Consider the following 16,278-nt stretch of genomic DNA (forward strand, 5'->3'; position numbering starts at 1 on the left):
CTTCCCTCCCACCAAGCATCTCTGCATCTGGCTGTTGATTAATATTCTCAGTCCTCTAGTGAGTAAACTGGTCTCCCAAGCTGTTTTAGCAAATTAGTCAAACCCGAAGAGGAGGTCACGGGAACCTCTGATCTACAGCCAGGGGACACCCTGGACTTGTGACTGGTATCTGAGTGGAGGCAGGAGCAGCCTGGTGGGACTCAACCTGCGAAATCCAATCTATCCCCAGGCAGACAGCGTCAAATTGAGTAGAACTGCAGGACGCCCAGCTGAAGTTCAGCAATGCTAGGTGGCGGAGGGACACCACCCCTCCACACCCACACACACAATGGAATTGGTATTGGAATCCTATCACCAGGGTGCAGCTCCAGGTAGCATCTGTAACGTTCATAATGAGCTCTGTATATTACAGATTATACTCTACTGAATAGATAGGAGGATGGAGAAGCACATCTTAAATTATCACATTTAAAACCTGAGCAGGGCCCATGGAGCACAGCTCACAAAAAAAGACTGCAAGTTACAAAATACCCTAAATGTTAAAGAAACAGGATACAAAAAGTGAATATTTAGAAAATCATGTGCAGAGAATAAGTGAAGAATATTCCAGGGAGGAAGTACTGAAGCAGAATAAGGAAAAATAACGTAACTTGTTAGGGACAATTCAGAGGAAAGGGGTGAATCTTAAGTGTGGCAGAATACCAAATTAGTTTTTAGACCAAGGCTTTTGCCTCACTCTGTAACACTGAAAGAGGGAAATTTCACAGTAATCATTTTTTTAACCTGATAATGAAAATTCATATCGCAGCAAAGTTTTCAGTTAAAGACAACAAGCTATTTAACTAATATTCATTAGAGCACTGACCCCACCTTTAGCAAAAAGGAATAAATGAGCAGTAATTGCATAATTTACGACTTGGCTGATAATACCAAAAACAGCAATAAGAACAGTTGACATTCACTGAGAGCTTACGATTCGTCAGTCACCATTCAGAGTAGTTTACGGTATTAATTCAGTTAACTCTTACCACTGTACTTCTCTCCATTTCAGACAGAAACATCTTAAAGAGGGACAGAGGTGACAGAGCTGGGAATGGCAGAATGGGCAGTCTGCCTCCAGAGCCTGTTCCCCTAGTCACCACGCAACATTCAGATTCTTTTTTTATTCCACCCTCCAGTTCCATCTTCTAGATGACATGCATCTCAAAAATACCAACAGGAGCACAATGCAGAGGAGAAATGTGACAGGGCATTACGTCACTTACCATTGGGGAAAGCTAACACACTGATGATAAGAAAGAAGAAAATTACAGAGAGGATGCCCCTCCAGATGTTGTCTTCTGGGACAGAGTCATCCCTGAAAACAGAAAAGGAACATTGAGTGTTACTTTTGAATCTATAATCAGTCTAGAAGCGTACAAGTTCCATGTTCTAAAAAACTGGGGATTGCTTACTTTATTTTGCTGAGCTAAGTCATTACAGTCACTATTTACTATTCACTATGGTATTTCCTAAAATAATACAGCCTCATAGTAAAGCCTAGTTCTTATGATAAAGGCACTGCCAACCTTACACCCCAACACACGCTCTACTCGGACAAGCATTTGAGAACCATCTGTTCTTTTACAAAGGGGCTTCCCACGTGGCTCAGTGGTAAAGAATCCACCTGCCAATGCAGGAGGCGCAGGAGACACGTGTTCAATCCTTGGAACGGGAAGATCCCCTCGAGAAGGAAATGGCAACCTGCTCCAGTATTCTTGCCTGGGAAATCCTACGGACAGAGGAGCCTGATGGGTTACAGTTCATGGGGTCTCAGGGAGTCAGACATGGCTGAGCACACACACACACACACATACACACACACACACAGAGGACCGTCACTACAGAGACTGTGGCAGAAAACTGTTCAGGCGTCAGAAAGGAAGCGCAGGATTATAAAGCGGAAGGGCAGGGCTTCGCTGGTGGCTCCATGGCAAAGAATCCCCCTGCCAAGGCAGGGGACACAGGTCTGATCCACAGTCCACGGGGATCCCACACGGCACGGAGCAGCGAAGCCCACGCTCCACAGCTACGGAGCCTGTTCCCTGGAGCCTGGGAGCCGCGACTGCTGAATCCTGCACGCCCAGAAGCCCACGCTCCACAACAGGAGAAGCCACTGCAATGGGAAACCCAAGCACCACAACTAGAGAAAGGCCCAGCAACGGAGACCCAGCACAGCCAAAAACAAATTAAATAAGAATTATCTCAAAAAATGAGGAGGAAGGACATGAGGCGATGAGATTATGCAGTCACTTGTCAAATATGGGCAGTTGGCTATTCAAGGGATGAACAAAAATGGGGCAGTGTAACGCCATCAGAAAGCACTAGTAAAAACAATGTTAAAGGAAAAATGAAAACAAAATGCCAGATTTAAACTTGCATTTAAATTCTAAACATAAGAATTGTAAAGGAGGAGGCAAGCTTCTCCGTCCTGCCCCTGCCTGGTCATTTCCCATGTGTTCCTGTGTTTAACTCCTCCATAACCCCAGTAAACTGAAAAGATTACGTCTGTTGGTTCATATGTTATCTGTCTTCTCTGTAGAAAGTGAACACTTAAAGGCAGGGAATTATTCACACCTGTATCCACAGAGCCTGGGGACACAGTAGGCCCTCAATATATTTCTGGACTGATTATTATGGAAGAAAATTTACTGTTTTACAATGAAGTAAAATTCTCCAAGGGCTTCCCTGGTGGCTCAGTTGTAAAGAATCCACCTGCCAACAAAGGAGATACAGGTTCGATTCCTGGGTTGGAAAGATCCCTGGAGAAGGAAATGACAACCCACTCCAGTATTCCTGCCTGGGAAATCCCATGGATAGAGGAGGCTGGTGGGCTACAGTTCGGGGTTGCAAAAGACTCTGACATGATTTAGCGACTGAACAACAAAAATCCCCGAAATGGAAATTTTCTTACCACTGATGGTGAAAAATTTAGGTTTTAATTAAGAAAGAAGATTCTAGTAACAAATCTGGGGCTCAGAGAAGCAAACAAAAGTAGGAAAACAGAAAAACAACTGGAAGATTTTCTGAAGCATTGATAATTATCAGGAAGCTTGTTGAGGGAAGTTCAGTGTTCCAGTTTAGAAAGAAGTAGGATAAGTAAGAGAAAATATGAGAAGAAACACAATGGAAGGACGTGGTTTAGAGATGATGAAACTGGTAGCCATACATTGAAAAATGATAAAAGAAACTGGGTTTATCTGGAGGAGAACTGTCTATAGTGAAAGTTTTCAAAAGACAAATGTTAAATTATTTAAGATTGAATATTACTAAATGAAAAGAAACAGGTCAAAGAAGAATCTTAGAAGAAAACCAATTTTGCATAGAAAAAAGATCTTGAGAATCAGAATACACACGTGAAAAGGTATGGAATGAAGCAATTATTACCTCGTTAAGGACTGAGTCCTGGGTGGTGGTTTAAAAGTGTTAACTTAGATACCAACTCCTGTTTAGGCCGCTAAGTTTCTGCACCCAGTGAAATTATTTCCAGACTTACAACAGGACTGAACAGAAGGTTCTGAAATAAGATGTCACATAGGTCTTAAATGTTTCCTAGATCACCACACAGCCAAACAGCACTGAACTAATCCTGGACAAACAACACTTGGTGGTTAAATTCAGAAATCTGATTACAAAACCATTCTTTACGATCGGATAGACTTCTTCTCATAGCAAAGTGCAATCTTATTTTAATGGTCATCCTAACAATTAAACATTTGCCGAGAGGTTATAAACACAACTTTAAAATGCCAGGCTGGGGCACACGTGCCATGCCCTTTGGCTTATGTAGGGAAGCCCTGTATCCAACTCCCAGGAACATTAGCTTTTACTGAAGAATGGCTACACACAGCGGGGGTGGGGACACAAGGCCCTCATTCAGACCAAGCCACACTACTGATACTGCTAATGATGACAGCCAGGGTAACAGGCCCTGTCTATCAGGGATCTACTGTGTTTTCAGGCACTGAACAGGCAGTTTCTAGACACCATCTCTAATTGTCACAACCCATCTGCAAAATGGGCTGTTATCAACCACATCTTACAGATGAGGTAACAAAGGTCAGACGGGTTCAGTAACTTGCTCAAGACTGTGGAGCTAAGAAGTTGCAGAGCCAGCTTCAAACCAGGCCTGCTAGACTCTGAAGATAATGATCTTTCCCCTTTGCCAAACTGCCTTATGAAAACTTACCTGTCATCCTAAATCCCACCTGACTCATGGGAGATGCACAGGGATGGTATACGAGAGGTGAACTGGGCATGCAATTGGTAAGTCACAAAATAAAAGCAAAGCTAAAATGAGTAAGTGTGACCGAGGAAAAGAAGATAGAGCCTCATAACTCATGCCTTAAACCAAAATACACTCTAGATGATTCAAACAACTAAAAGTTGAAACAAAACAAAATTCGAGATAAAAAATGATGGGAGAACTAAAAAAAAAAACCAAACCTATACACCCCCCAAAAAGACACCACAACCTCAGCATGGGGAATGCCTTTCTAAAGCATGATACAAATCCCCAAGGTCACAGAGGAGAAAGCTGACAAATCTGCGCGACAAAGAAATCAGTAACAAAGTCCAAGGAAAAGTGATAGATAAACCTGGAAAAAAATATTTGCAACTCATATGAAGGCAAAGGGTTAACTCACCAAATTACAAAGTTCTCCTCACCAAATCAATTAATAGAAAGAACAACAAATGGACAGAGAAAAACAAATAGAAAAGTGGACAAAGAATATGAAGAGACAGTTCACTGAGTAGAAAAATCCAGCAGCTCTCAGGCAAGTAAAAAAGATGCTCAATCTTGTTCATGGTAAGATATGGACACACTGGAGCAATACAAAGAGACCACTTTTATCTACTTTATCCCTGATGGCTCAGATGGTAAAGAATCTGCTGCAATGCAGGAGACCCAGGTTCAATCCCCGGGTCAGGGAGATCCCCTGGAGAAGGGAATGGCAACCCACTCCAGTATTCTTGCCTGGAGAATCCCATGGACAGAGGAGCCTAGAGGGCTTTCAGTCTACGGGGGTGCAAAGAGTTGGACATGACTGAGTGACTAACATAACCTTACCTTATGGAAAAAGGCAAAAATTTAATGACTGAGCTGGTGAGGATATGCAGAAACAGATAAACAGGTATTCTCACAGACTGCCTTTATGGGGGGGCCATTTGACAACACATTAATTTATAAATGCATATACTCAGTAACTCAGCAATTCCATGTACAAGAATATATCTCACAGATATACCCTCATTTATGCAAAAATGACATATGTACAAGGCTGCTCACCATAGCACTGTATGTTTTAGCAAAACAAGGAAACAACTAAATGCCCACCCAAAAGACACGTTAAAACATTACGGCTCTGGCTCACAAGCAAGTACTTGTTGCTGTTCAGTGGCTCGGTCGTGTCCGACTCTTTGCAACCCCGTGGACTGCAGCACATCAGGCCTCCCTGTCCATCACCAACTCCCGGAGCTTGCTCAAACTCATGTCCACAGAGTTGGTGATGCCATCCAACCATCTCACCCTCTGTCATCCCCTTCTCCTCCTGCCTTCAATCTTTCCCAGCAACAGGGTCTTTTCCAATGAGTCTGCTCTTCGTATCAGGTAGTCAAAGTATTGGAGCTTCAGTGTTAGTCCTTCCAATGAATACTCAGGACTGATCTGCTTTAGGATGGACTGGTTGGATCTCCTTGCAGTCCAAGGAACTCTCAAGAGTCTTCTCCAACACCACAGTTCAAAAGCATAAATACTTCAGTGCTCAGCTTTCTTTATAGTCCAACTCTCACATCCATACATGACTACTGGAAAAACCATAGCTCTGACTAGGCAGACCTTTGTCTTCAAAGTAGGCAGCCATAAAAACAATGAAGATGCTTTTAATTAACTGGTACAGAGTAATTTAAGAGATCATGAAGTAAACAAAGCAATTTGCAGAACAGGAGTATAGTAAGCAACTTTTTGTGCAAAAAGAAGAGCACAAATAGGTATACGAAACTTGTAACTTGTGCTCTGAGCTCCACAGGGTGTCTGGGAATCCACCCAAGAAATGGTGACTTTGTTTTATCCCAAGAGAATAAATGAAGAGTTGGGGAGACTTCTCACCATACACTCGGTGGAATATCTTGGATTTTAAGCAATGCAGATACATTACTTTCCAAAAAAGTGGATTATACATCAACATTAAATTTGTAAGAACTTGGGATCGGCGATAAACAATGAAGCTGCAATTTTGTAAATTCTGAGCAATCTTACTAGAAAGATGGGATCAAAGAATGGCCTAGTTTCAGGAGTTAAAAAAAGAAAAGAAAAAAAAAAAAGGCCGATTAAACCTGAATAAAACAGCAGCGAGTCTGAAAAGTTGGCCGTTTTATATTTGCCTAATTAGAAAGAAAAAGTATCAAAGATGGAGAGCAAGGTCTTTGGTAAAAGTGAAAACATACAGTACAGGAAGATCACTCTCCTGTGATCAAAGACCAAAGCGTAGGCAGGTGAGCTAAAGAAGAAATCTGAGTCAGATCAGACTAGGGGTCTCCACTAGGCCCTCTGGGTTTCCTGAGAGCAGACAGGGCACTCGCACAGTGCCTACAAAAGGTGGGCGCGTAGAAAGAATGGAATGGGTGACTGAGGAGGCGGCCCACTGCCCACCAGCCTCCCGACTAGCTGACCGGGGCCATTCTGTGAGACCCTCATCTCCCCGGCATCCAGAGACTTAACCACAACGCTAAGGGATACGGACATTTTCCATAGTTAATCATGAAAAGCAACTTGGCTACTAAGGCTACAAAGACCACACTACAGATTCCAGAGACCTTCAATCAGAGGACGAAAAGGGTTTATCTCTTGACATCCACTGGGTCTGTGCCTCACTCAGAAGGCTAGCTATAGTTGCTCTGCACATTAGTTCTCTTAATCTTCCTAATACCCTTGAAAGGGGAAATGATCACAATCTGCATTTTACTGACCCCAAAGGCTAAGTGTTTTCCCCTTTAGGAGGCTGTTCGGTACAGTGACAAGGAGGAAAGGTTTGTGGCCAGACTTCCTGGGCCAGAATTCTGAATTCACACTATCAGCCAGTGTGACCTCGGGCAAATTATCCCTCCTCTCTGTGCCTTGGTTTCCTCCTCAGTATATCAAAGGAGAGTAACAGTTCCACCTCACTGGGTTGTTGCGAGGATAAAATAACTTAACACATGTGAGGGACTTAGAACAGTGCCTGGCACAGACGACCTGTCAGTAATTAATTTGTAATTTTTGCCCACCCAGCTAGCCGATACCTATCGTTGTCCATGGATAAAGATGAACAGACATAGTCCTGACTTTTTGAGAGAATCATGATGAAGAGCATAGTAAGACACAAAAATTAAATAATTATCTTAGTATAACTTTGGCCTGTGAGAAAAGTTTTTAATTTGCTGGAACAGCCTCTGATTAACCTAACAAAACCCCCCTAGACCCCCAAAACCCTCTAGACTGTTCACATGAGATTGGTCCCTGTTTGTGGAGTTGGTACCATCTCCTCAGGCTTTGCCAGGGGGCAATATGGTTCCCTCGGGCTTTCCTCATAGCTCAGTCGGTAAAGAATCTGCCAGCAATGCAGGAGACCTGGGTTCAATTCCTGGGTTGGGAAGATCCCCTGGAGAAGGAAATGGCAACCCACCCCAGTATTCTTGCCTGGAGAATCCCATGGACGGAGGAGCCTGGCGGGCTATAGTCCATGGGGTCGCAAGAGTCGGACACGATTTAGCAACTTAACTACTAACTACAGCTACTAATATGGTTCCCACTTCTGGGGAAGTTTGTGATCTGCAGTCAGGGCTGCCAGAGCCCCATCTTGACTTTTCCTGGTCTCAGGATTCTTGTTCAACTAAGACATATTGCTTTGCAGCAACAAAGAATAAGAGGACTTCACACTGGTAACTGTGAGGCTGGGGCAGCACCCTGGCCTCTCTGCTAGGCCCTCTGAGGCCCCTAACAACAGGCACCTCGGTCTTGGAGCCGCTGAACTTTCCAAAGGCCTTTTCCAGCTGCCATTTGGTTGGACCACTCCACAGTTCTCCGGGAGAGTATCATCATTGCTTGGAGGATGAGGAAAATAAAGCTCTCGCTTTATCTTGCCCACAGTTACAACAGACAGAGACAGAATGAAGTAGGTGCCAGGGCCTCTGGAATGCTGGCTGGAGGTCAAGATTGCTACACTGACCCGTATGATACAGAGGAGCCCAGGGAGGCAAAGTTCTTTTCCCCTTGCTCTGCTAAATTTAGGATGTGTTCCAGCAGCAGCACGCTGGGGTAGCCCTGACCATACACAGCGAAAACACCAAATGGACAGATGACAGGAAAACTGTCATTTAAGATCCCTTCTCATTCACCCGCAGCAGCTCCAGGGCCCAGCCCAAGGCCGGGCACAGAGCAGGCCTTCTCAACGTGGTGGGTGCCAGAGAGGGGAAGAGGCCAGGGCGGGGCGGTGCGTGACCCAGGGAACGTGAGGAGGAGCCACGGCCCAGGCCCAGAGGCTGCAGATGACTCCCCTGCCTCGGCGCTAACCAGCCAGGGGCTGAAACACCTCACGTCACCCTGTCTTAGTGCAAGAGAGAGGCTTCCCCAGTGGTAAAAATCCGCCTGCAATGCAGGAGACATGGATTCGATCCCTGGGTGGAAGATCCCCTGGAGAAGGAAATGGCAACCCACTCCAGCATTCTTGCCTGGAGAATCCCATGGATGGAAGAGCCTGGCGGGCTACAGTCCATGGGGTCGCAGAAGAGTCGGGCAAGACTTAGAGATAAAACAACAACCTACCCAAGAGAGAACCTGAAAAGCAGGACAAGTGAAAGGAAAGCCCTAACATTTTTTAACAAAGGTTTGAACACAAAAACTTTGGCTTCGGAGTTTTAAACTTGAACAGGGTACAGGCAGTGAGCAAAAAGACCAGGGAAAACAAGCAAATTCTTTCCACTCATAGACAATCTTTAACCATGGCTGTCTCCCTGGGGCCAAGAAGGTAAGGAATCTTTAACCCTGACTCCTAAATGCAAAGTTGGTTGTCCCCTCTCCCCCTGCCATCTTGTCGTTTCCATCTCTTTAAGAGGAATCTCTGAAACAGACACAAAGATAGGGTCATGTTTAGGAGGCTACACACTGTTAAGGATCCTCTCTCCCAATGGAAAACTCAGTCTTGAATTACAAAGTGGACCAATGTTAACTAACTTTGATATCAGCTTTGAAGACCACATTCATTTCATTTCATAAAATGTTAAAGATTCTTTTCAAGAATTAGAGCTGAAATATCAACTGACAGAGAAGAGTGATATTTTTTGAAAGTTCATATTGAATAAATTATTTTTTATATTTGACTCATTTAGCATTTTACTGGGTGTGTATTCTGCGATGATTAAGATATCTGCTCTCAATAAATTATATAAAAACAAATATTACAATAGGAGAGAGATACTAATAAAAGATGTTTGGAAGTACAGTAAGTCCTCTACCTACGAACCTTCAAGTTGTGAACATCCAGAGATGTGAAACGTGCGTTCCTTCAACATCAAGCCTAAGTGAAACAGCCTGCCCTCCAATTGTGTTAGCTGGGTACCTCGGTGAACTCTGGACTTCCGAACAAACTGGACTTACGAATGCATCCTTGGAGGAACCCGTTCATATGTGGGAGACTTAGCTGTACATAAACACTTCTTCCTCTGAGCTTCCAGGAACAACCAAGAAAGGTGTCTGGGAGGGGACCATGGGGTGGGTTGCCGGGGATGCCATGGGCTTGTCGGTAGGCAGAAGGCGCTCTCAAGTCAGAGGGAGGTGCCAGCCTGGCACCAGGTGTGGGGCCGCCTGGGCTTGCAGTGTGTGCCATGTACAGCGGAAGCAGGTGTAAGGCTCTATAATGAAGGCCCTCAGGGGCCAGCAGGCACTCCTGACAGGTGATGGAGATCTAGGGAAAGACTGTAAGCGGAATGGACGGGATCACGACCTTGACTTTGAAAGGTCATGAGGAAAGCAGTGTGGAGGATGGTCTGAAGGGAAGGGTGGTCAAGGCCTGGGTGTGTCTTATGGCAAAGAGCTGGGGTTTGTGAGCTAAAGCCTGGGCATGGGCAGTGAAGGACAGCTCTGAACGCTACTGAGGCCCGGCTGGACCTGGTGAAGATAAACTAGATGAACTCCAGGGTGCCGGAGGCCCGGGCTGGGCGGAATACGGACTGCTGAACTAAACTGAGTACAACGAGAGCTCAGGAAGCAGTCCTTGCTGCCTGTGAGTCCTGGGCTTTCAAATTTGTTGGCCCTAAAATACTTGTGAACGTCCCTACAGAAATCTGGGGCGAGAGGGATTCTATCACAAGATAAACTGTATTGTCATTGGTAATAGAACTATATATAAAGTGCTAAACACTAAGCAGCAATACTATGCATGCAACTCTCCAAAGTAAGCATCATCTAAACCAAATAGTTCTTTGTGTCACCCAGGTGCTTATTTACCCCAAAGAAATACACATTATATACATTAACCCATTATATACATTACCCCAAATAATATGAAAGAAATATATATATATATATATATATATATATATATATATATCATTGGGGTATACACAAAGACCCCAAAGAAATATGACACATTTTCCCTTTCAAGAAATGAATAATCTCATTAAGGCCATGCATGCATGCTAAGTCGCTTCAGTCATGTCCGACTCTGTGCGACCCTATGGACAGCAGCCCACCAGGCTCCTCTGTCCACGGGATTCTCCAGGCAAGAATACTGGAGTGGGCTGCCACTTCCTTCTCCAACGCATGCATGCATGCTAAGTCACTTCAGTCGTGTCTGACTCTGTGCGACCCTACGGACAGCAGCCCACCAAGCTCCTCTGTCCAAGGGATTCTCTAGGCAAGAATACTGGAGTGGGTTGCCATTTCCTTCTCCAGTTAAGGACATAAAACACCAGAAATAAGGACAAGAAAGGATATAAAGAGGTGCTTATTTTAATCCAATAAAAAGAAATGATTCACATAGGAAGTGAGGAAGAGGAGTGTTAGGAGGGTTAGCTGGACCTCTTTAGAGGGGGCTAACACAGGGCACGCCTCCACCTCCAGGGCTGGTGTCACCCCAACACACAGCTGCCGTGGACAATCACTTAACGTTGCTGGTGTCCGGGAACAAGGACAGCCAAGGCCTTCTGTTATTGGGAAAGAAAGAACACGCTGTACCTAAAGGAAACAGGCTCGAGACAACTGAATCAGCAGTATCAGGAGACAGTTTCTAATGGGAATTGATATGGTCTAAAGGGAAAAAACAGGGAAGGCTGGCGGGTCTCCAGGAGGGAAGAGACACAGAAGGTAGAACGACGGCTCCATGGCAAGATGAAGAAAAGCTGGAGCTCCAGAGCCACTAAGGGAAAGGACGTGAAAACCACTATCACGAACAAGTAGAAATCAATCAATCAGAAGTCTGGCCATGTGCCTGCCCTCATCCGCCTCCTCAGTCCCACATTAAGGAGAAAAGTAGCCCAGGTGAGTGGATGACGCCTCCGGTACTGGAAGCTGCAGGAAGGCAATCTCTTCTGGGTAAGTGATGACTTTTGCTGGACAACTGTCACTGGAGAGAGTGATTTCACTGCTTTAACTGCCAGGCGCCTCTTGAGGAGAGAGTGGCCTGCTACCAATGGGATCTAGTAAATTTTGGCATTTTCAAATCTAAAGCCCGAGCATTTGAAACTAAGGCTAGTCAACGTGTCCAAGTTTACCAACCTATGAAAGGCGAGCTCAGAGCTTAAGACAAAGGTTATCCTTGCCCCCACGTTGGCTGAACACCCTTTTATAAGACATATGCCAAGGCGTTTGATTTCTAAAACCGGTTACCCTAAAATGTGGCAAAGTGAGCTTTTTCCAATCTTAGGCGGCAGGATTCAATAGCATCTGGCTTTATTGTGAATGACAGTGATAGGGACTGCAGACTGAAACGCTATGATTCAACAGTGAGTTGGCCTAGTTGCCATTTAACAAAAGCACTACTGGACGAATACAAACTTGTTTTGGACTTCTGTGTAAGGCACCTAATCCTTGGCAATCCTAAATTCTTGCTGTGTCTCTCTGCATCATGTGTCATGAGCCAGGTAGGGTTTCATGCGTACTGGTAATCTGACACCGGGAAAGTATTCTACCCCCCAGCTCTCTTCAACCACTGGTTTTTGAAAAACAAACTTTAAGACATATTTTTAAAGTTTCACTGAAAGAATTGCTCTGAACAGTCACCAGCTCAAACCCTGTTATAAAATAAGGTTCTTACTGCAAAAGAGCACAAAATGAATAATCTTCATTTACGAAGTCATTACTTTCAATCTTTATGGAAGAAGACAGAGCGATCACTGTAATGTCTCAGTTTAAAGGGTCATAAATCACTACCAAAAATGAGTAAGACAGTAAGTACTAATTGTACTAATGGTGCTTTTGATTTTATATAGCATGAAACTTGTTCTGAAGTAGTTCTTTAATGTATGATTTCTGTCTCTGTGAAATTAGTGGGAGAAGTAAAATCATAATCAATTTTGGAAAAGACCATGGCCTACAGTTCAGATTATGCCTTTTCTATTACTTTTGACAAGTTGTTAAAATTCACACTCATTTTTTATACTTTCACTGCTGTAATTTATTGAATGCTTTGGCAGGACATGCTGTAAAAGGGAACTTCCAGAAGAATGGGACTTTCTATATTAGAAAAGAGGAAGAGAAATCTGCTCTGAAAGGGCCTAGAATAATAAGGTAAAAGGTTGAAACACACACTGCTCATTCTTGCTTCTTATTATTTAAAGTAAAACAGCATAATTACTTTTCTAATTTCCAAAGAAACTCCTGTACTAACTCCATCCTTGCCAACCCACATGAGACAAAGTAAAACTGAAGTTGATATGAAACAGGCATATATGTTCTCCAGGCAAAGCATTGTCCAATTTTCCAAAGTCTTTATTCTTTTTCTTAATTATAGAGCACACCATACCCTCACTCAATGAAAAATCTAATGTAGGAGGCAGCGGCACACAATGAAATGATATAATAATAGTTAATGTTTACTGAGCACTTACTATTCATTACACATTGAGTAAAGAACCTGCCCAACAATGCAGGAGACCTGAGTCACGGGTTCAATCCCTGAGTCGGGAAGATCCCCTGGAGCAGGCAACAGCAACCCACTCCAGTACTCTTGCCTGGAGAATTCCATGGACAGAATACTGGCAGGCTAGTCCATAGAGTCACCAAGAGCCAGACACAACAGAAGCCACTTAGCATGCACAAGCTAAATACAGATGATCTAAAAAGATGAACTGAACACTTAAAATGAAATCCTATCAGGTATTACTAAATATTTTCACTCTATGTACTGATAAGCAATCAGGGGCTAAGCAATATTAAGTGGCCACACAGACAAAGATACTAGGTGGTAAAATCAAATGACATGATAAGTATTTGAGGATAACCATAATTAGGGACAAGACTTCTCTCCAAAGCTAGAAATATGTTCTTGGTTGGATACTCTGAAAAGATCTGTCCTTACTCCACAGCAGAGAATTAGCAGAATATTTTACCATAAAAGTAGCTGTTTCCCTCAATCATTAAGAGTAATTGTCTCATATGCTTTATGCCTTTAGATAGATTCACACAAATAGATAAACATTTACAAAATAAGAACCAAGAGTTAAATGGATTGTGGAGGAAAAGAACAAGTGTGATATAGGAGGACATTATCAGTTTTATGAAAATCTGAAAAAGTTGCATTGATTCTCAAGGGAGACACCATTGGCACTTGCGTGTATACAAGTGTGTAGGTGCACACATGTGCCTGTGAGTCAGGGACAATTCTTTGTCTTAAACACTATCCCAAGCATTTACACATTTAGCATCCTTAACCCCCACCTGCTAAATAGCAAAAGTTCCCCCAATACTGAGGTCACCAAATATACTCCTGTACAGTTTCTATGGATGGGCTGAGAACCATTGATTGTTAGATAAAATATATTAAAGAAGAAAGGTCCATCTAGTCAAAGTTTTGGTTTTGCCAGTTGTCACGTATGGATGTTAGAGTTGGACTATAAAGAAAGCTGAGCACCGAAGAATTGATGCTTTTGAACTGTGGTGTTGGAGAAGACTCTTGAGAGTCCCTTGGACTGCAAGGAGATCCAACCAGTCCATCCTAAAGATCAGTCCTGAATATTCATTGGAAGGACAGATGATGAAGGTGAAACTCCAATATTTTGGCCACCTGATGCAAAGAACTGACTCATTTGAAAAGACCCTGATGCTGGGAATGATTGAAGGCAGGAAAAGAAGGGGATGACAGAGGATGAGATGGTTGGATGGCATCACTGACTCAATGGGCATGAGTTTGAATAAACTCCAGGAGCTGGTGATGGACAGGGAGGCCTGGCGTGCTGCAGTCCATGGAGTCACAAAGAGTCGGACACGACTGAGCAACTAAACTGAACTGATCTGACATTAATTATGCATCATGTGCCAGGTACTCTGTTAAGTACATTCACACATGTTCATTTAATCCTTATAACTCCATATTAGGTAAAGACCTATTTTATCCCCATTATACAGAGGAGAATCCTGAGGCTCAGAGAAAGGCTAAACAACTTAACTAAGGTCACACAAATAGTATTGCGACCAACAGTCTGGCTCCAAAACTCCACATCTCTAAGTTAGTGCTTAAGCATGGTTGGTATAAACACACACTTTCTTTCCTTAAAGAGGTTCATTCAGAAAATATAAACCCTTAAAAGTAGGACCCAAGGTCCTACTGGTCCTTTAGGCAGGAATCAGTTCCTTGACTTGGGGCTGAGGGACCTCATGTTCAGTGAGGTAGCTATAAGCTGTGGGTCAACAAGAGTTGGGCGGGGTAGCTCCTAGGCACAAGTGCATATTAGAAGTGTTTTGAGTGTGTGTGCATGTATGTTTTCAGGCGGTAAGAGAGTTGTGCTATAGTGTGTGTGGTGTGAGTGTTTTATTTAACCCTTTCCACAGCATCTGCAACGCACCGGGCATTGCTCCAGTGGCCTGACAATGTCTCATTTCAGCATGCATGCCAGGGTAAGAGCAGAACAGAGCGGGCACCGTGTGATGCGTGATGGGCTGGCGTCCGTGTGGCAGTACTGGAATGTTGGCTGTGATGTGTACGCATGGCTGGCAGTTTGTGTTGTGGTACAGGCGGTCGTGTTTGGGGCTGCGGGAAGGGTTATGCGAGACGACTTGCGTGCAACGCACACTGGAGTGCATTCTGTGGGCAGGTAGTGCTCAACCCTGGAGGAGTTCCGCGGGGAAGGGGTCTGGGTTGTGTCCCGGGCCTGGGCATGGCGCGTGAAAGACGCCCGTAGACTGGGGTGTTTGCAGCGGGGACATGTGTGCTGCAAGTGGTGCATACCAGATGATTCATGCGGTGTGCTAGGCGGGGACGGAGGCCGGAGAGGAGGGGGCTGGTGTCGTGATGCGTGGAGAGGGGAGCGAGGCTGGGAGCCGGGGAGGAGGAAGGGAGGGCGATCGCGCCAGCGGAGCCACGCGTGTTACCGGGGTGGCCCGAGGCGCTGCATGGGGAGAGGCGGAATGGGGACAGGCGTGGGGGTGGGTGGAGGATGGAGGTGGGTCGCAGGGAAGGGACGAGCGCCGGTCCCTGAGGAGCGGTAGGGGAGCGAAGCTGGGTGTGCTCGGGGACAGAGCCGCCGGCGGGCGAGCCCGCGCGGGGAGCAGAACGAGCCCGCTTCCTCTCCCGGCCATGGCTCTCCCCCGCCCCCTGCGCCCCGCCGCGTCCTCAGCCAGTCCCTTCCCCTTCGCCCTCGGGCGCGCCCGGCCCGCCCCGCACCTGGTGAAGGCGAAGTACATGAGGCTGACGATGGTGAAGCTGAGCAGAGTGATGGTGTGCGGCCGGTAGAAGAAGTCGATGGTGATGTCCTCCACTTGCTGCTCGTTGATCATCCGGAAATGCATCTTGTAGTTCACATCATCTTTACTCAGGGTCCGGCTCCCCACGCAGGACGCCATGGCCCGCCTCCCGGTCCCGCGGCGCGGCCCCGGCCCGCGGAGGCTGGGAGCCTGGGGTGGGGGAGCGGGGGGCGGACGAGCCGCAGCGGGCGGGCGGACGGCCGGGCCGACGCCGGGGCCGGGTTGGGCTAGCAGCTCAGGCGGGGCGAGCCGCGGGCGGGGCCGACGCGGGAGGGCGGGGCCGGCGCGGTCCACGCGGCCTCGGG

At 45.5% G+C, this 16,278-nt stretch overlaps 1 protein-coding gene across 1 annotated transcript in view; it reads right to left on the reverse strand.

Moving 5' to 3' along the window:
* PTDSS1 (phosphatidylserine synthase 1) overlaps nucleotides 1-16,224 on the reverse strand; it is a 67,829-nt gene extending 51,605 nt beyond the window's left edge. Inside the window, exons 1-2 of the mRNA XM_043879117.1 lie at nucleotides 15,894-16,224; nucleotides 1,266-1,357 (exon numbers count right to left, since the gene is read on the reverse strand). Of these exons, the coding sequence (XP_043735052.1) occupies nucleotides 1,266-1,357; nucleotides 15,894-16,072 (271 nt within the window). The 5' untranslated portion in view covers nucleotides 16,073-16,224. The remainder of the gene's footprint in view (nucleotides 1-1,265; nucleotides 1,358-15,893) is intronic.
* Nucleotides 16,225-16,278: the final 54 nt, after the last annotated feature.

This window comes from Cervus elaphus, chromosome 21, assembly GCF_910594005.1.
Source record: "Cervus elaphus chromosome 21, mCerEla1.1, whole genome shotgun sequence".
In the NCBI taxonomy this organism is placed as follows: Eukaryota; Metazoa; Chordata; class Mammalia; order Artiodactyla; family Cervidae; genus Cervus; species Cervus elaphus.